The sequence below is a fragment of the Bidens hawaiensis genome, unplaced genomic scaffold (assembly GCF_021521415.1).
Source record: "Bidens hawaiensis isolate Kalapana, Puna unplaced genomic scaffold, B.hawaiensis_p1.1 tig00033108_1, whole genome shotgun sequence".
Lineage (NCBI taxonomy): Eukaryota > Viridiplantae > Streptophyta > Magnoliopsida > Asterales > Asteraceae > Bidens > Bidens hawaiensis.
The window spans coordinates 84,462-104,559 of NW_027495649.1; the positions used below are offsets into that span (position 1 = coordinate 84,462).

The window sequence follows — 20,098 nt, forward strand, 5'->3', positions numbered from 1 at the left end:
ATTTTTCAAATCTAAACTTCCACTCGGCAAGCCCCTCATGAGACAATAAACGAGGTACACGAGTAGCAGTTCCTATGATGGAGTCCAATTCTTGATGTAGTGCAACATTTGATGAATTATTGGTTACTTGGTCCATTTTAGGTCAACAATTAGTGTACTGGTCCAATTTAAAAGTCCAAATAAAAGTTCAGTTTTCCTAAGGCCCAATAGAACAGGCCCAGATGCACAGTCACAGCCAAGAACAGTAATCTTTGACCGAGAACCCAGAAAGTCAACCGAGAACTCTGAAAATCAACTGAGAACAATCAAACTTGACCGAGAGCTCAGAAGGTCAACAGAGAACACTTTGAGTTGACCGAGAACCTCCAAAGTCAACAAAGAACACTTGTAGTTGACCGAAAACTAGCAAAATCCACCGAGAACTCTTGGATTTGACCGAGAACTAACAAAATTCGCCGAGAACACCAAAATGTGGCTGAATACCCTTAAATGATATCGAGAACGACCAAGTGATGGCCTAAAATAGTATAAGTTGCCTGAGAACGATCTTGATTGCCCAAAATCGATCCAAAATGACCGAGAACTCCCAAGAAACCCAAGGAAGATTTGACCAGATAAGTTTGGTAACAAATTAAATCCCGAAATCAAAGGGATTTGAATTTAAACCAAAATTAAGTCAATCTTCAATCCAAAAATCATCTTTCCTTCTCCGACGAGTAGATCACCGGAAAAACAAATACTACGGCCACCAAAACAATCAACAAAATCACAATTCTTGAATATGTGATATTACAATTGAGTTTATAATAGGCCAATAGGCTCTGATACCAGTTGTAAGTCCTGTGAACGGATCTTTCAATGTGATATCACCTAAAATCGTTATAAGGCGGAATCTAATACGAGTAGATTCAAAGAAACAAAGATAAAACACAATACGAACACAAAGAAGTTGCTTCAAAACACACGTATATTACGTCTGGTGCTTAAGCACAAATGTTCCAAAACAATACTTCTCTCGTCTCTCGCTCTTACTTTTGACCCCAAGTAAACCTAGTTACATGGTTTATATAGTGAATAAACTTAAGCCCGACACTAACCAAAAGCCCACCGAGATCCTTATGATCTCGGTTTACAATGTACGCCCAATAATAAAATACAAACCATATTAATAATAGCCCGACAAAATTGCATGTCTTTCATCCCTAAAAGATGACGCCAAACAATCAATATCGATTTTAGACAATAGATCGAAACCCGCGAATTAACTTCCGACGGCGGGGACCCGTTATGGCCCAGTGTCTGGTAAAGTTTCGGTGCTTACCCAACGCGGCCAACGTTCCCACTGTTTGGCTGTCCCATACGGCCATACCCGGCCACACACCATCAGTTGCCCATCCACGTGCCACCGCATTTGTTTGATTTCCCTCACTGGGCGTTAGGATGTTTAACGATTATTTTAGCAACAGAGACGGTGTCAAATATGATTACATGACCATATGGTTACTTGTGATCGCCATCTTTTTGTTGGATTTTATGGACGTTTCGGGTCAAGTCAACGTGACCGACCCGAACGTGACCCGGACTGAGTTACACCGGAGGTGAGGAGATAAAGGCCTATTTAAAGGTTAATTAGGCCCGATACAATTGATAAGGTGGACAGGATATTGGACTAGGCTTTGTTTGTTAATTGGGCTTAAGCCCATATTGGTTTATCTAGATTAAACCCTAATACTAACACTATATATAAACAATAAGATGTTATTATTTGGGAAAAACCTTAACAACACAAACCCTAGCTGCCTACTCCTACTCCGGCGCCGATTTCCGGCTAAACCCGGTTTTCCGGCGAGCCCATTCCGGTCGCCGTACACCTATATCAAGCACCACCGATCATTATTCCACCAACACAAGCACCACCGCAACTCCTTTGAGCTCCGGTACTGTTGAATAAACCCTGGTTCGTTTTTCCGGCGAGCTGGTTCATCTTCTCCGGCGAGATTTGGTTTTCCGGCGAGCTCTTTTTTGCTGAACTGAAGCTGCCGGTGCTTGTCGTTGCTGTTTGAAGCTGTTCTTTGCTGTCCAACATCGTTTGCCGCAACCACAGCCCGTCGGAATCCGCCATTGCCGCCGCCTTCCGCCGCCACTGCCGGATTCTCCCTTGGTGTTTGATTGTGTCAAGTCTAGCATCTCTTGTTAACCCCTCGGTGTCTTCCCGGTTCTTGTAACCGAGGTATATCGACAAACCCCCAATGGTTGATTATTTATTAGTATACTCGTACTCGTATTGTTGTAATCGGATCCGGGTTTTGGGTTTCGGTTTATGGTTCGTTTAAATCGTATATATTCCACTGCGTTGTATAGTTCGTTTATACATATATATTAATATTGATTAATATCTATCGAAACGAAATAATTATTAACTAAAACGGGTCAAATAGTTTATCCATTTTCGTTCCGAACCACCGTTGAAACCCAACACTTTTAACATTGTTATGGTTTTATGAAGGGATGTGATGATGTATTTATAGATTTGGGTTGGCGACGGTTGTTCATGACGGTTAAAGTTAAATAAACACAAGCACCACCGCAACTTCTTTGAGCTCCGGTACTGTTGAATAGACCCTGGTTCGTTTTTCCGGCGAGCTGGTTCATCTTCTCCGGCGAGATTTGGTTTTCTAGCGAGCTCCTTTTTGCTGAACTGAAGCTGCCGCTGCTTGTCTTTGCTGTTTGAAGCTGTTCTTTGCTGTCCAACATCGTTTGCCGCAACCACAGCCCGTCGGAATCCGCTTTTGCCGCCGCCTGCCGCCGCCACTGCCGGATTCTCCCTTGGTGTTGATTGTGTCAAGTCTAGCATCTCTTGTTAACCCCTCGGTGTCTTCCCGGTTATTGTAACCGAGGTATATCGACAAACCCCCTATGGTTGATTATTTATTAGTATACTCGTACTCGTATTGTTGTAATCGGATCCGGGTTTTGAGTTTCGGTTTATGGTTCGTTTAAATCGTATATATTCAGCTGCGTTTTATAGTTTGTTTATACATATATATTAATATTGATTAATATCTATCGAAACAAAATAATTATTAACTAAAACGGGTCAAATAGTTTATCCGTTTCTGTTCCGAACCACCGTTGAAACCCAACAGTGTTTTCAGAGCCGAGGTTACAACGTACGAGTCGATACCGGTTCGTTTAAAACCGGATCTACATCTTAAACTTTAAATCATTTAAAGTTTGTAGATCTAGATTTATTTTCGGGTAATTTTGAGTTGGTCAAAGTTTTGTTTATTTTATTTGACCAAGTCAAAACGACCCGAAATTCGTTTATTTTGAATATGTAAATCCGGCCCCGACCTATGTGTTTGTTTGGTTGTGTTTGGTGTTTGAGCTTGTTTTGGACATATGGTTGGTTCAAAAGTTGTAAAAAGGTTATTTAATTTTCGGTTTTCTTTTGGCCATAAAGATGGTTCAAATTTGTAATAGGTCATATTATTGTTAGTTTATAAATTTGTAATTAAGAAGACGCGAAGATAACCGAGGACGAGCTCGAGGATCTTTTGGGTTAGTGGGAGTTCGGACAAGACGACGGGATGCACGGAGAAGTCCATCCTTGTCGTTGTTTGTGTTGTGAACCCCTTGACCCGATCGGTCTCCCTAATTGGCTCTAGCGAGACCGATCACCTTTTGGCCATAAGGATTTACATATTTTTGTTATTTTCTATTTGTGGTTGCTTGGATTGTTTATAATAGGATTATAATATCACCGACCTAATACCAAATAAATTTGAAAATAAACATTTTATTAACCAATTATGTTTTGCAAATTAAAAACGTTTTGATTTCCAAAACTAATAAGTTATTTTCTATTAACTTAAAATTGGTTAGTCATATCGCGACAAACTTAGTTTTTAATAGGTTACCTAAAACTAAGTGTCCTGAGAGATGAAAGGGTTCATCTATTCGTCCCGATAATAAATACAGTAAAATTTGACTTTTACTCTATTTGGTAATTTTAAAATTTATCCCAATTTAAAACCAATAGTTTATGCCAATCCTACTACAAGTCACACTTGAGGCATACTGCGAAATTTCGAGTGTTTGGAGCTACAGCACCGCACTTGTTTTCTAGCCTATCCCATCAAGGTGAAAGCGCTTCGTTGACACATCCGGCCCTTTCACACGTCACGGTACTAGGACAACTATTATTTTACTCTCCTGTTACGTGCTAAAGCTGTCTGGAGACTTAAAGTGGGCAAATATGAGGCTAAACGTATCTATACAGACAATCGTTGTCTCTATAGGCCTCATAACCGAGAGTTGTGCTCTATTCACAATTGACAATCGTTGTCGGTCTGCCTAACCATTTATAATGTTGTGTGCTACAGCTACCTTTAATAACTGGAAGCCGGATTCTCATACTCCTAATTAATTAATGTTATTGGGTCATTAATAATAGGACTACAACGTCGAAAATACTAATAAAATTTACTTTTGCTTAACTAATCAGATGTCGTCAAACGAAATTTCACCCTACGCCCTTAAGACTATCCTTGAGAAGGATAAACTGAATGGTACCAACTTCATCGAATGGCACCGCAACTTAAGACTTGTTCTTACCATGGCAAAGCGTATGTATGTTCTCGATGGACCTATTCCAACCGAGCCTGAAAACAACACAGCCGCTGCACGAAAAGTTCTTGACAAGCATAAGGATGACTCGGCTGAGGTCTCCTGTATTATGCTAGCCACCATGACTTCTGAGCTTGCTAAAGGCTTGGAAGACTTTGGTGCCTATGAGATGCTTGAGCAACTCAAGGGCATGTTCCAGAAACAAGCCCGTCAAGAACGTTTCAACACCATGAAACAACTAATCAGTTGCAAGATGGCAGAGGGGTCTGCCGTCAGTGCTCATGTTCTAAAAATGAAGGGGCACATCGATCAGCTCAAGAAACTTGATTATCCCATGCCCGATGAGATGGCATCAGATTTCATTCTCAACTCTCTCCCCAACTCATACGACCAGTTCGTAACGAATTTCAACATGAATGGTTGAGTGAAGACAGTGCCGGAGCTTCATAACATGCTCAAGACGGCTGAGATGAACATTCCTTCTAGGACCAATCAAGTTCTGATGATTCGATCTGCTGGTGTCAAGAAGCCAAAACCAAAGAATCGGGGTTTTAAGGGAAAAGGCAAGAAGAAAGTTACTGTTGCTGCCAATGTTGCCACCAACACTAACAAGGTAGTTGCAAGAAAAAGCCGCCGCACTTTGAGGAGCGCAAGTGCTACAAATGCAACCAAATGGGGCACTGGATGAGAAACTGCCCCAAGTACCTTGCTGAGATCAAAAAGAAGAGAGCCAATGGTGAAGGCTCTTCTAGAGGTATTTCCATATACGTTATTGAACTTTTCACTGTCTCTAGCAACACATGGGTATTTGATACCGGATGTGGTTACCACATCGTTAATGTCTTGCAGGAGCCTGAGAAGTGGAGGAAACTGAATAAAGGCAGCATGGAACTCATCGTTGGAGATGGGAAGAGAGTACCGGTTCTGGCAACTGGAGTATTTCATTTTACTTGTCCATCTGGCCTAGTTTTTCCTTTAAATAATTGTTTGTATGCTCCTAGCTTGACCAGAAACATCATTTCAGTTTCGTTGTTATTTGAACAAGGATTTAAGTATGTTCTTAATGGCATGGCTATTTCTGCTTACTTAAATGATATATTTTATTTTGAGGCTAAACCTCGAAATGGTATTTATGAAATTGATGTTCAACCTAACAATAACGTATATCATCTTTCAAAACGTATCAAGACTAGTGTCAATGATACTTTTCTATGGCATTGCCGACTTGGCCACATAAGCAAGGCAAGAGTTAAAAGACTCCAATCCGAAGGGATTCTTGAATCCACAGGACCGGACTCTTTTGACATTTGTGAGTCTTGTTTAGCTGGCAAACTCGCCAAAGACACCTTCACTAATAAAAGTGAACGAGCAAGTGATCTGTTAGGACTCATACATACTGATGTATGTGGACCTTTCAGAACCATGACTAGAAACCATGAAAGATACTTCGTTTCTTTTATCGACGATTATAGTCGATACGCTTATGTGTATCTTATGAAACACAAACACGAAACTTTTGAAAAGTTCAAAGAGTTTCAAAGCGAAGTGGAAAAACAACTTGAAAAAACCATTAAGATACTTCGATCAGATCGAGGTGGAGAGTATCTCAGCACCGAGTTCATCACTCATCTAAAAGAGCATGGAATTGTTTCACAGCTCACTCCACCTGGCACACCCCAACTTAATGGCGTGAGCGAGAGGAGAAATCAAACTTTGCTAAACATGGTTCGATCGATGATGTGTAGAACCAACTTGCCTCACTCCTTTTGGGGTTACGCCCTTATGACCGCTGCCCGCATTGTCAATCTAGCTCCAACTAAGAAGATAGACAAAACACCATATGAGATATGGAATAAGGGAAAGAAACCCAAATTGTCTTATCTTAGAGTATGCGGATGTGATGCTTATATCACAAGTGAGTCTGATGACAAGCTTGATCCCCGCGGCGAAAAGGTTATTTTCGTCGGATACTATTACAAGAGCGGTTATTACTTCTTTCATCCTGATACAAATACGATTTCTTTCAGGAGGAAAGGCTACTTCCTTGAAAAAGAATTTCTTAGTCAAGGAACTAGAAGTAACATTGTCGATCTTGAAGAAATTCAAGAACCACAACCAACCGCTGAGAAAGTTGGAGAGTCTGATCAACAAGTTGTTATTGCTGATACATCAGACGTGAACACAAGCGTTTGCAGAAGTAGTAGGACTCCCGTACCAAATTCTAGATACTTATGTCATCTAAATGGTCCCGAAGTCTTATTAGTAGCCAGGTCTGGGGACGAGCCTACTAACTACAAGTCTGCTATCTTGGATCCGGAATCCAAGAAATGGCAAGATGCCATGAACGCTGAGATGCAATCTATGCATGATAACCAAGTTTAGAACTTGGTTGAGCTACCCCCCAATAGTCAGGCAGTAGGGAGCAAATGGATTTTCAAGAGAAAACCGACATGCATGGAAATGTGCAAACCTATAAGGCACGGCTAGTCGCGAAAGGTTTTACTCAAACTCAAGGTGTTGACTATGATGAAACCTTTTCGCCCATTGCTATGACTAAGTCAATTAGGATATTGCTTGCCATTGCTGCATACTATGATTATGAGATATGGCAAATGTATGTCAAAACCGCTTTCCTCAATGGACATCTTTCTGAAGATGTCTATATGGTTCAGCCTGAAGGTTTTGTTGATCCAAAATATCCTAATAAGGTTTGCAAATTGAACAAGTCCATTTATGGACTTAAGCAGGCATCTCAAAGCTGGAATCTTCACTTTGACTTGAAAATCAAAGAGTTTGGTTTTGTCAAAAACGAAGATGAACCTTGTGTTTACAGAAAGGCTAGTAGGAGCACTATATCATTCCTCATATTGTATGTGGATGATATACTGATAATTGGAAACGACATTCCTATGCTAAGCAATGGTTGGAATCTTGTTTTGCAATGAAAGATCTTGGAGAAGCCGCTTATATTCTGGGAATAAAGATCTATAGAGATAGATCTAAGCGGATTCTAGGGCTTAGTCAAAGTACTTACATAGACAAAGTAATGACACGCTTCTCAATGGAAAACTCCAAGAAAGGAGTTATTCCAATGACTAAGGGAACCGTGTTGAGCAAATCGCAATCTCCGGCAACGGACATTGAATCTAAACGTATGCAAACAATTCCATATGCTTCTGCGGTTGGCTCTATCATGTATGCTATGTTGTGCACTAGACCTGACGTCTCGTATGCCTTGAGCATGACCAGTCGTTTTCAACAGAGTCCTGGCATTGCCCATTGGACTGCTGTGAAGAACATTCTAAGGACCTTGAATAGGACCAAAGACATGTTCTTGGTGTTTGGGGGAGTGGAAGAGGAGCTCACTGTAAAGTGTTACACTGATGCTAGCTTCCAGACTGACCGGGATGATTCTCGCTCACAGTCGGGTATCGTTTTCACTCTCAATGGAGGAGCTATTTAATGGAAGAGCTCCAAGCAGAGTGTCGTGGCGGATTCTACCACCGAATCCGAATATATAGCCTCATCTGATGCTGCTAAGGAGGCTGCTTGGATGAAGAAGTTCATCACCGATCTCGATGTGGTTCCGAGTATTCACAAACCAATCGAGATATTATGTGATAACACAGGTGCTATTGCTCAAGCCAAAGAGCCAAGGTCTCATCACAGAACCAAGCACATTCTAAGGAAGTTCCATCTTATTTGGGAAATATTGGAACGAGGTGACATCGTGAAAAGCAAAGTAGACACAGATCAAAATCTAGCTGACCCGTTTCAGGACAAACATGATCAGCATAGAGATGCTATCGGGCTTAGACTTGCTAGTGATTTATTTTGATTTAGTATTTGGATGTATGAACGTTTAATCAGTTGTACTTTTATGTTCACTTTTGATTTAATGGTTAAATGCAAACGTTGAATAATACAACTGTGTTCATTTTAATACGTTTAATCCGTGAATATTGTATTCTAAATTATCCGTAGTCGATCAGACTCGTGGGAGCGATTCTGAATTAAGACTATTCTGACTTTGGACTCAAGTAGTTGACTTCCAAACTCACAGACCTCATTATGAATGACGTTGGATGTAACTCGCATCAAATCATCTTCATGGATCTTGATCATAAGTTGTTTTGATAATAGTATGCTCATTTAGTATCCTTAGACCTGAGATACATATTAGAACTTTCGTTTACCGAGGGATATTCTTTGATCATGTCAACCGCTGTTGCATAACTGCCAGCCATAAAGGCATTGGTTGGGAATGTTCTAGAGTTCAGTGGGAGTTGTATGTAGTAATGATGTGATTCTGTACTCTTACATTAAAATGTAACAGTTAGACATATTGGCGCCCTCGTTGATTCAAACTGGTAAAGTGTGAGGCCTCACCCAAACTAACTGTGTGTTTGATTGGACCAGTTTGACTCTATATCGAGAATTACAATAATTGAACGCCATATGAGAATGATATGATCCATGTCTCATAGTTCATTTAATGTCTTATACAGAAAGGATAGATGACAACGATTACTATAAATTCATTGTCTTGCAATAAGGTATTCTAAGATACTTTGGTTATGGATTTAAAATGTCATATTCGGTTGGGGACAGCTATGTGTAGCTAGAACGCCTCTGGCTGTCAGCGTTGTGACACTTGACCCAAATACGTCCAAGTGGGAGACTGTTGGATTTTATGGACGTTTCGGGTCAAGTCAACGCGACCGACCCGAACGTGACCCGGACTGAGTTACACCGGGGGTGAGGAGATAAAGGCCTATTTAAAGGTTAATTAGGCCCGATACAATTGATAAGGTGGACAGGATATTGGACTAGGCTTTGTTTGTTAATTGGGCTTAAGCCCATATTGGTTTATCTAGATTAAACCCTAATACTAACACTATATATAAACAATAAGATGTTATTATTTGGGAAAAACCTTAACAACACAAACCCTAGCTGCCTACTCTTACTCCGGCGCCGATTTCCGGCTAAACCCGGTTTTCCGGCGAGCCCATTCCGGTCGCCGTACACCTATATCAAGCACCACCGATCATTATTCCACCAACACAAGCACCACCGCAACTCCTTTGAGCTCCGGTACTGTTGAATAAACCCTGGTTCGTTTTTCCGGCGAGCTGGTTCATCTTCTCCGGCGAGATTTGGTTTTCCGGCGAGCTCCTTTTTGCTGAACTGAAGCTGCCGGTGCTTGTCGTTGCTGTTTGAAGCTGTTCTTTGCTGTTCAACATCGTTTGCCGCAACCACAGCCCGTCGGAATCCGCCATTGCCGCCGCCTGCCGCCGCCACTGCCGGATTCTCCCTTGGTGTTTGATTGTGTCAAGTCTAGCATCTCTTGTTAACCCCTCGGTGTCTTCCCGGTTCTTGTAACCGAGGTATATCGACAAACCCCCTATGGTTGATTATTTATTAGTATACTCGTACTCGTATTGTTGTAATCGGATCCGGGTTTTGGGTTTCGGTTTATGGTTCGTTTAAATTGTATATATTCCGCTGCGTTTTATAGTTCGTTTATACATATATATTAATATTGATTAATATCTATCGAAACGAAATAATTATTAACTAAAACGGGTCAAATAGTTTATCCGTTTTCGTTCGGAACCACCGTTGAAACCCAACACTAACATTGTTATGATTTTATGAAGGGATGTGATGGTGTATTTATAGATTTGGGATGGCGACGGTTGTTCATGACGGTTAAAGTTAAAAGGTGGTTACCGGAGAAAGACGAAACGACGCAACGGTTGATCAAAGCATTTGGTTTTTTAAATGGCCGGTACTGCATTGAAAAGCGTCGAAATATATGGACTCATATATTATGATATGCACGTTTGAAAAATAAAAACATTTAGAATAAGGAAAAAAACAATACACGGTGAGTTAACTTATAATTATTATTTTAATATATAACTAAAAGTATTTAAAAGGATCGCAACGAATTGTTGTAATAGATAGAATAGAGTAGAATAGAATGATGTGTGACGGCTGGCCCAAGAGTCGGAAAACCCAAGCCCTCCAAGTTGTAATTGAGCTTTGAGTGTAGTGTAGTGTAGTGTAGTGTATATAATTAAAATGGTATTTTATAGTTGGTATATTATCATCGTTTACTGTCTGTCACGTTGCAATTGCATGACAATAAACCCTCGTCCTACACCAAATTCACCATCGGATTTGAAGTACGTACACTCGATCATTTCATTTCTCTGTGTGTATATATATATGGCGGAGAAGAAGCAGCTTGTGTTGGTGGTTGAAGGCACCGCTGCTTTAGCTCCTCATTGGCCAACGATTCTCTCCGATTATCTCGATAAAATTATTAGGTATATATACACGTACATATGCACCGGATTCAATCAAAGGCTTTCTAGGTTTTCAACTTTAGTTAGATCGGAATCGATTTCATTTGCAATCGTAATTACTACTGATTTCAATTCATCTTAGGTTTAGTTTTACACTAGCTAAATATTGTTGATTGTTGAGTTGCATATCATCTTGAATAATTACATGCTTATGTTGTTTTTAATCAACCTTCTTCTGCTACCTTTTGTATTGATATTATCTCCTAATTCTTTTTCATCTATTAATTTGCAGGAAGTTTTGTGGTAATGAAGAAGAGGTGAGCATTTTTTGTATTGCTTGTTAAATCATCCCTGCAAATAACAATAATGCTTATATATTTATAGAAACTCCTTCAATGTTTGTATCCTCTACGGGTGTGCACGGTTCGGTTATTAGCCAATACCGTAACCATAGCTGAAGTCATCAGTTAATCAATTTTATTAACCATTCGGTTTTTAAGGAAAAATGAAATGGAGATGTATATACATGAAAGAGGTATATGTATATATACATGAAATGGAGGTATAAATACATGAACTGGATGTATAAATACATTAAATGGAGGTATAATATATGATTTACAAGAAATGAAGGTATAAAAGCTCGATATATATGAAAATATGAATGGTTCGGTTCGGTTAAATGAGGGTACAAAAATTAACTGATAACCGATGGTCGGTTAATTTGTGTTTTGGTTAATCTGTTTTCAGTTAATTCTGGTTCGGTTTCGCCAGTTTTCGGTTCAGTTTCGGTTAATGGTTTTGTTGTTGCTCACCCCTTTGTGAATGTTTTATTTAGTTGGTTGACCATACTTATTGCTACTGATTTTTTTTTTCTTGTATTCAGGAAGCAACTAGTTCTATTTTTGAACTGGCTCTTGTTCAGTTCAATGCTCATGGACCTTACAGTAGTACGTGTATTTCCAGATTAACTTTTATGATCATTTGTATGTATCTTTATATTGTAATGATATTTGTTTGTTATTATGTGTAGCCTGTTTGGTACAACGGAGCGGCTGGGCTAGAAATTTTGACTATTTCATGGAGTGGTTATCATGTATGCAATTCAATGGTGGTGGTTTTAGTGATGCTGCAATTGCTGAAGGGCTTGCTGAAGTTCTAATGGTGTGTACTGTTGTATTCTTATACTATTTTTTGTAGTTGCATTATACTCTTTAGTATTCTTATACCAAGTTTTATCATGACCAGATCTGTCCTTCTTCAAAGGGGACTGAAACTCCACCAACTGACGTTCTTCAAAGGCATTGCATCCTTGTTGCGGCAAGTAATCCATATCCACTGCCTACACCTGTTTATCGGCCACAAAATAAGAGTGAGACGCAGTCAGAAAGCCGTTTAGCTGATGCTGAAAAAGTTGCTAAATCATTTCCTCAGGTTTTGACAGTGGAATTTCAGTTTATTAGTGATTGTCTACTGCTTGTATTTATACTACACGTTATATTTTGTTGCAGTCTTGTGTTTCTTTGTCAGTTATATGCCCAAAGCAGCTACCCAAACTCAAAGCAATCTACAATGCGGTAATCGTTTATTTACGTTTATTTAATATTTTTATCAAGATATTGATTGTGTTCATTGATCATACAGGGGAAAAGGAACCCTTCGACAGCTGCTCCTACTATTGATATTGTTAAAAATCCACATTATCTAATTCTCATCTCAGAAGATTTCGTTGAGGCTTGTGCTGCTTTAAGTCCACAACAAATAATAGATTCACCATCAAATCAGATCCCTTCAAATATGGAGGTTACTTCAGTTTCTTCTGTCGCAAAACCACCTCTAACTTCTGTTTTACCAGGTTAATTCATGTTCTATTTGTTAATGTGTCATACTTGATCATATTGGTTCTTGATTGATTCCAACAGTTTTCTGTCTAGCAGTGAACGAGTCTCCGTTGAAACCAGTATCTATTGGAACCAGTCCTTTGGCAACTGTAAAAGCTGTAATAACCTTCAAGCCTTAATTTTTTACACTCTTAATAATCATGCATATGGTTTTTTAATATGATGTTTATTTTTTAATCTAACTGTGCAGGAGCCTGGCACAGATTCTCCAATTGCATCCCCTCAAGCAATGAAACCCTTTACACCATTATCAACTTCTCAAGAACCGATATCAAGCAATGATCATTTGCAAGATGTGAAACCTGTTGTTAGTAATATACAGCAACCCGTACGTTCTCCCGGTCCTGTGAATGTGAGTATTCTTAATAATATCTCGCAAGCACGTCTGGGGAGCCCTACTGCCCGTGCTGGAGGGATGGCCACTGGGATTTCATCCACCGGTGGAAGCCCAATGGCTATTCGTATGTCCAATATGATATCTGGATCTGGTGCAGCACCATTATCAAGGACTGCACAGGTGGCACAACATGCTGGAACAATGATGGCTGCTCCTGGGATGTCTCAGCAAGTACTAGGAATGCAATCTGTTGGAGTAAATAACATGGGAACTGATGCTAGTCTTTTGCCACAAACATCAACTGCACCGCAATCAGCACGGTCAAAATATGTGAAAATATGGGAGGTATTTCAAGTTGCAATTTTATATCTAATATAACCCCTTAATGAATTCCAAGTTTTAGTTGATTCCGGGAATTATTCTTATGGAGACCTAAAGTTAGTTGTGTGACTTAATTAGTTTGTTATGTGTTTGTTTATCCATTGGTATTTGAAGTTTAGCAGATAGCCAGAAAAAATTATTTCAAAGCAAGTTACTTCCACTTAAATTATGCATGAACTTTTGTGAGCATAAGCTATATATATAGAACAAACACATCATGTTAAATCTAATGTAGGGTGGGGCAGATTTTGTTATGTCATGCAAGTTGAACAGGTCTTTGAGGTTTATATATCTATTGATCTGTTAGATTTTTGTAGGTAATTCTGGTTTCCATGATTATTTTTGTATCTGGTTTCCATGGATTATTTTTACACTTTTAATTCTGTTGATAATTGGCATCACATAAAAACATGCGGGTGTTTTTCACATTGACATCCTATTTGTTCGCACGAATCTTGATAAAAACAGTTTTGAGCATATTTGAACTTTTCATACTTGTTTATATCACTACAATTGTTTCTTCATGTTCTGCATGATGCACAGGGAGAGCTGCGTGGTAAGCGACAAGACCAGGTTGTCATGATTACCAAATTAGAGGTATTTTTCAAGCCTTATATTTTGTCATGTTGTAACTGAATTCAAGCCTCAAATTTTATACAACTATCAAGCTTCAAAAACTGAATTCAAGTCTTTTGTTTTTTTGTGCTAGGCATATCGAAGCGTGTCATCTCCTGAGTCGTAAGTTTCTGGCCTACAAAATTTGATGTTTATTTGCATTTTAATACGCTCATGTGTTTTTCTCTATGTCAGGCTTGCAGACGATTGGCCATCAACATTGATAATAGATAGGCTTGTGTCTCAAGAACACATGACCAAGTATGATCCTCATATATCTATCTGCCCATGTAGTTATTTGACCACAACGCTATTTTTTATCACTTTTACACATCACATAATATTTTTTTACAGACAGCAAATTGGGAAGTGTGAGTTAATTGTTTTCCGAGCACTGAATCAACATGGATTTCTGGGGCAAATGCAAGAAAAGAAGCTTGTAAGCCATCTGCAAACCAAACTAAGCTTGCAAATAATATATATATTTAAATGCTTACATAGTTGTAACTAACTTGTAATAAACACGCAGTGTACAGTTATAAGGTTACCATCACAGACGCTGCTGCTGTCTATAAGTGATAAAGCATTTCGCTTGATTGGAATGCTTTTTCCCGGGGTAAGTTGTGTATCTTGTAATCCTGAATATTGTATTCACTGCAGAAAACAATCTTTCTGTTTATGTCGTCGTTATTCTCAACTAATCTGTGGTCTCAGGATAAAGTGGTGTTTAAACCGCATATACCCAGTCAGCAAGCACCACAACAGCAACAAAGGGTTGTGCCGGGGACGAGTCAGGGTGCAGGAGCCCAAACACAGTTAGCAGGCGCAGGCGCGGGTGTGGTCCGGGGACAAGTTTCTTCACCAGGCATAAAGCCGAAACCAGAACCGGAGTAGCCTTGAGCCATTTTAGAAGCAGCAAACTTATGTAGTGGGAGATTTCTCCGTTGTTCATGTGTGCAGTTTATATCTCATGTTTTGAGGTTTCTTGTAATCTCATTACCGTTACCTTTTTCTTTTTCTTTTTCGCATACCATTCAGTAAGTTTAGGTGGAATTAAACATATAACTAAAGACATGTTTAAGGTAGCTTAAAACTTTTGAATCTCTGAACCTTACATCAGTCTGTATGTGCTTCAATTTATAGGGTAGCCTTGCATTTACAAATCCTTTAAATTGTTGAAAACAACCAAAAATCATACTTGAACATTTTTTTATAATGAAAGTTCGAAAAAATATACTTTTAGTACAAATCTATTTATATATATATGTGTTGTTAAAGCATTCACATCCCATCCCCTAAATTTATGTGAGGAGAGTATGTAAATTATAGGGTGAGGTTTTGAGTGGTTATGAGTGTAAATTATAGGGTGGTGAGAAAAATGTAGTGTTTTTTGTAAATTTGGGGAAACCTTTGGGGAACATTTTTTGTAAATGGATCGGTGCTATGAATTTTGGGCCCTTTCTATCATTAAACATAATTCTAATTTGTTATCATATATTTTTTTAAATAAGCTCAAGGGTTTCATAATGATTCTATAATTGGTTAATTCGGTTGTAATTGGACTTTCAGTTATATGCCTATACAAATAACCATATATTAATTTAATATATAGTGTGTGGGTATGTATCTTTAATGATTTGTTGTGTTTGTCATTTCAAATAAAAGGATCCAATTATAATAAAAAGTCAGGTAAGCGAGCAACAAGCTGCGCCGTCGCTCCTTTTGAATGTCAAAACCGATCCCACTGAAAACAAAATTATCGTTCTTCGATGTCGATGAGTTACTGTGCACGACCCGCTATATCTATTATGTATCTATTTAAAAATAAATTTACTAATGGAAAATAGATACTAGTGAGCGTGTGATAGAATCATCCATCTTCTTCTTTTTATTTTCTTTTCAAAAAAGGAAAATCGTTGCACATGTGCTCTTTCTTTACAAACAACATCTCGTTATCTTGGATATATAAAAAGTTAAAAATAAAAATACAAACTTTAGTCTACCATGAAACTCCTCTCTCTCTCTTTGATTTGATAATATGATAATAATTAAAAAATAAGCACACATTCTCTCACGTTAAGAAAATAAAAAATAATAATAAGATGCATATATTTAATTTAGTTTGTCTATGGGATCAAACCCAAATGATTTCGTCAAATCAAGTGCGCTTAACAACTTAACATTATCTTCTAATTATTATTATTATTAGGCCTTATTATTATAATCTATCTATATACCTTTCTGACACACTCACTCAGTTGCTTCAATTGTCTGTCGTTGAATATGAGTAGTTATTTCCATGGCATTTCCTTCCAAATTCCAAAACCCTAATTAGTATTATTATTATTATTATTATCATTGACTTGTTGTCTATATATATTCCAATTCCAATTCCAAGGTTGAATGATCGGCGTATGATCAGTGAGTGATGAATCAAATTCAAAGTCTTCCTTCTTTTTCTTCTCCCGACGAAGATGGCTCTGGTAACATGACCACCGCTCCACAGGTATTTCTTCATGTCCAGATATTACGTTCAATCTGTTTATTACTTACATACAATACATGTCATCATTCATCAATATATATATCTATGAGTATTCATGTAATGGATACTTTGATCATTCACCACATGATTTACTTATGTTAATATATCTTACTAAATAATAATTTGACCGTCTACTCGTAGTAATTAATCAACCAATTAATTGTTTGAACCAGTATTCACATGTCAGTAAATAATTATGGAAGGACCTAAGTTAACAAGTAGTCGGTCAACTTAATTGGTTTAGGATTAAATCTAGGGCTTCGCTAGATGCTTTTCAGTCTCTTTTAATCGATCATGCTATGTGGCTGAATAATTATGCTAAAATCAGTGTTTTACCATCTAATTGCAGTGATTTCTAATAAACCATTTATTGTTTGATGGATACACAAATCTAAGTAATGTTGCTGATGTGTAGATTAACTAACATGAACAGAGGAAATTCGTTCGATTAACTACATGAACGAACTTGATCAGAGCCCGTGCCCGTTCATGGCTGTTTGTGTTCGTGAATGTTTGTTCATTAAAGGTTTTTAGTGACTTTTCTAATCTTTATCATATATAAGCAAAATTAGTATTAACTGAAATACAAAACTATATATTAGTATTATGTGATTCAGTTATATGTAAAATTAAATTATGAATATGAATGTTAAAAGAAACACCAACTCAAACTTGGTAGGCAGACCGTACCGTTGACACCGACCATTTTCAGTTAGCTAAGTCAAATAAAACATTGTTTGTGTTTGCTCGTTTGTGTTAGTGAATCGTTCATGAACAAGTTCATTTCCTTAATGAACGAACATGAACAAGAAATTTTGTTTGGTTAGCTGTTCACTTGTCTGATAAAAGCTTTACAAACTAACATGAAAACGACCTTGTTCAGTTTGGTTGCATTCGTTAACAGCCCTATATATAACTAGATAAAAGTTACAAACTATAGTCAATATTGTTTCCAATCTGTTCTTATTTAATTAAGATGTGAATTTGAATTACAGAGTGCAGATCAAAGCCACCTAAGTGCAGATAGTGTTAATTCAATGGAACCGGTTATTGGAAGTTCACGCCACTGGCAAGACGTGTTCTGGCTAGGAATCTTTCTTTTGCATTTGATTTTAGTAGGTCTTGCACTTGGGGTACTCGGGCTTAATAGATTTAGGAAGAAAGATAGGCTTAACATAGATCAGTACACAAACAGAATTATTGGAAACCAAGTCGATTTAACAGAAGACTACTGGCCACTATATGCTATTGCAGCTGGAGTCGGGACTTTTCTCGGGTGGGCTTGGTTATTGTTACTCGGTTCACGGGCCAATCAAATGATGAAGATATCGGTTCATGTATTGACTACATATCTTGCAATTCTTAGTGTTTTGTGCTTTTGGGACAAACTGGTTTTCTGGGGTGTTACTTTTGCTGTCGGTTCTGGTTTGCAATTTTTGTATATCATATCAGTCATCGACAGGTTATAAGTCATATCCAACTTTAAAACATTTAGTTTATACTTTTTACATTTTTAATTCTTTTAGACTTTTGACTACTGCTTGACTTTTATTTAGACTTCCATTTACCATGCTGGTGCTGCAAAGAGCTGTAATGATGGTTTGGAAGCTTCCAGATGTTATGAGAATAGCATGTGTGTTCATGGTAGTCATGTGCCTATGGCTAGCTCTATGGTCTTTTGGTGCTGCCGGTGTGGTGGCTTCAAGTATTGGTGATGGTGGGCGATGGTGGCTTCTTGTGGTGAGGTGGCAACAATGGAAACTTTTGGTTTAACATTAACTGAAACATGCTTGGTCTCATGTGACGACATGTGCATATTGCGTGCAGGTATTTTCCGTGAGTTTGTTTTGGACGGGTGCGGTTCTCTGTAATACTGTTCATGTTATAGTGTCCGGTACAGTGTTTCTTGTGCTTATTCATGGCGGTCCCGAGGCAGCTTCAATGCCACGGGACCCGCTGCTTCATTCTTTACGCTATGCTGTAACTACTTCTTTTGGAAGCATTTGTTACGGCTCACTTTTCACTGCTGCTATTAGAACACTACGATGGGAGGTAAATAGTTATATACATTATTATTATTATTATTATTCACTTTTCATATTGAATAACATTAACAAGCAATATGATTCTAAGTTTAGATTGGTTATATGACCAGCTTAGGGGATTTAGGTCAAAGATTGGCAACAATGAATGTCTTTTATGCTGTGTGGATTTTGTGTTTCACCTAGTTGAAACGCTAGTTCGCTTCTTCAACAAATACGCCTATGTGCAGGTGCATAAAGATTATTCCATATTCATGTATTAAAGCATGCATCTTTTAGTAATTGTTAAGTTCTTAAATGTTTATTTGTTAGATTGCAGTTTATGGGAAAAGTTTTAATCACTCCGCCAGAGATGCGTGGGAATTATTCCAATCCACTGGTGTTGAAGCACTTATTGCATATGATTGTTCCGGTGCGGTTTTACTGATGGGAACACTTTTAGGTGGACTTATTACTGGAACTTGTGCTGTAATTTTGACCAAAATCAAACATGCTGACCGAGTGATCATGATGGGGTCCACATCGATTTTGTTGGGCATGGTCTTGGTAAGCAACAACCAACTATGGTGTTTCGTTTGTAAAGCATTATATGTTTTATGAAAACATTAAACATAAATAAACAACGTTTTTGTAGGTTGGATTAGCAATGGTAGTGGTTGAAAGTGCGGTGACATCAATATACATATGTTATGCAGAAGATCCGTTGTTGATACACAGGTGGGACCCGGATTTTTTTAACCAGATGTCAGAGACTTTACATGAACGCCTCCAGCACAGAAGTTCTCGAGGTACACAAGTCTTGAACCGAAATCGGCCTGTTGACCACATACGAGAAACAAGTTCTATATGATCGTTGACTCCCCTTTTCTAACTTTTATGCAAAATTGAGGTTGATTTTGTATCAATTAATGAATAATTTTAGTTTATGTTTACCCTGGTGTTTTTTTCTTTTATTTATAGATTTTGTAATTTATCCTTTTTCTTTCTTTCTTTCTTTTAGGCTTCGTTTCGTATTTTATTAGTTAAACACTTGAGCATATGTTTTGATAATTGATGTGTATATTTCTTTTTTCTGCTTATGCCTGTACTTTTTAAATGACTGTTTGGACCATTGCTTATGAACAATTGTTTGGGCTTTCTTTTATTGGGCCGGGGTAGTATAGCCCATTATTAACTTTGATTGAAAAGTAATGTTTTGGTGTATAGCGTGTAGAGAATTAAAAGCACGAGATCAGATCATGAATAAATGTGTTATTAAGAGGAAAAAAAAGGAAGAAATGAACGTCACAATCACATCATCTTTTGCCACTTTTCAGGCAGCCAGCCAACAG

The 20,098-nt window shown here is 38.1% G+C and overlaps 2 protein-coding genes across 3 annotated transcripts; both read left to right on the top strand.

The window, feature by feature from the left end:
* The first annotated feature begins 10,866 nt into the window (after nucleotides 1-10,866).
* LOC143584355 (mediator of RNA polymerase II transcription subunit 25-like) lies at nucleotides 10,867-15,074 on the top strand. The gene is made up of 15 exons (XM_077066431.1): nucleotides 10,867-10,967; nucleotides 11,239-11,263; nucleotides 11,833-11,896; nucleotides 11,980-12,110; nucleotides 12,195-12,380; nucleotides 12,458-12,523; nucleotides 12,591-12,801; nucleotides 12,869-12,945; nucleotides 13,014-13,529; nucleotides 14,109-14,162; nucleotides 14,275-14,303; nucleotides 14,376-14,441; nucleotides 14,535-14,619; nucleotides 14,710-14,796; nucleotides 14,895-15,074. The coding sequence occupies exons 1-15, from the start codon at nucleotides 10,867-10,869 to the stop codon at nucleotides 15,072-15,074; spliced, it is 1,878 nt and encodes a 625-aa protein (XP_076922546.1).
* A 1,518-nt stretch (nucleotides 15,075-16,592) lies between these two features.
* Nucleotides 16,593-19,831, top strand: LOC143584354 (uncharacterized). 2 transcript variants are annotated; one of them, XM_077066429.1, is made up of 7 exons: nucleotides 16,593-16,686; nucleotides 17,721-18,187; nucleotides 18,282-18,465; nucleotides 18,553-18,777; nucleotides 18,881-18,997; nucleotides 19,080-19,313; nucleotides 19,402-19,831. In XM_077066429.1, exons 1-7 carry the CDS (start codon nucleotides 16,609-16,611, stop codon nucleotides 19,615-19,617), a joined length of 1,521 nt encoding a protein of 506 aa, XP_076922544.1. In that variant the 5' UTR covers nucleotides 16,593-16,608; the 3' UTR covers nucleotides 19,618-19,831. The 2 variants fall into 2 exon arrangements, with proteins under 2 accessions (XP_076922544.1, XP_076922545.1); XM_077066430.1 differs by having other exon boundaries at nucleotides 19,412-19,473.
* Nucleotides 19,832-20,098: the final 267 nt, after the last annotated feature.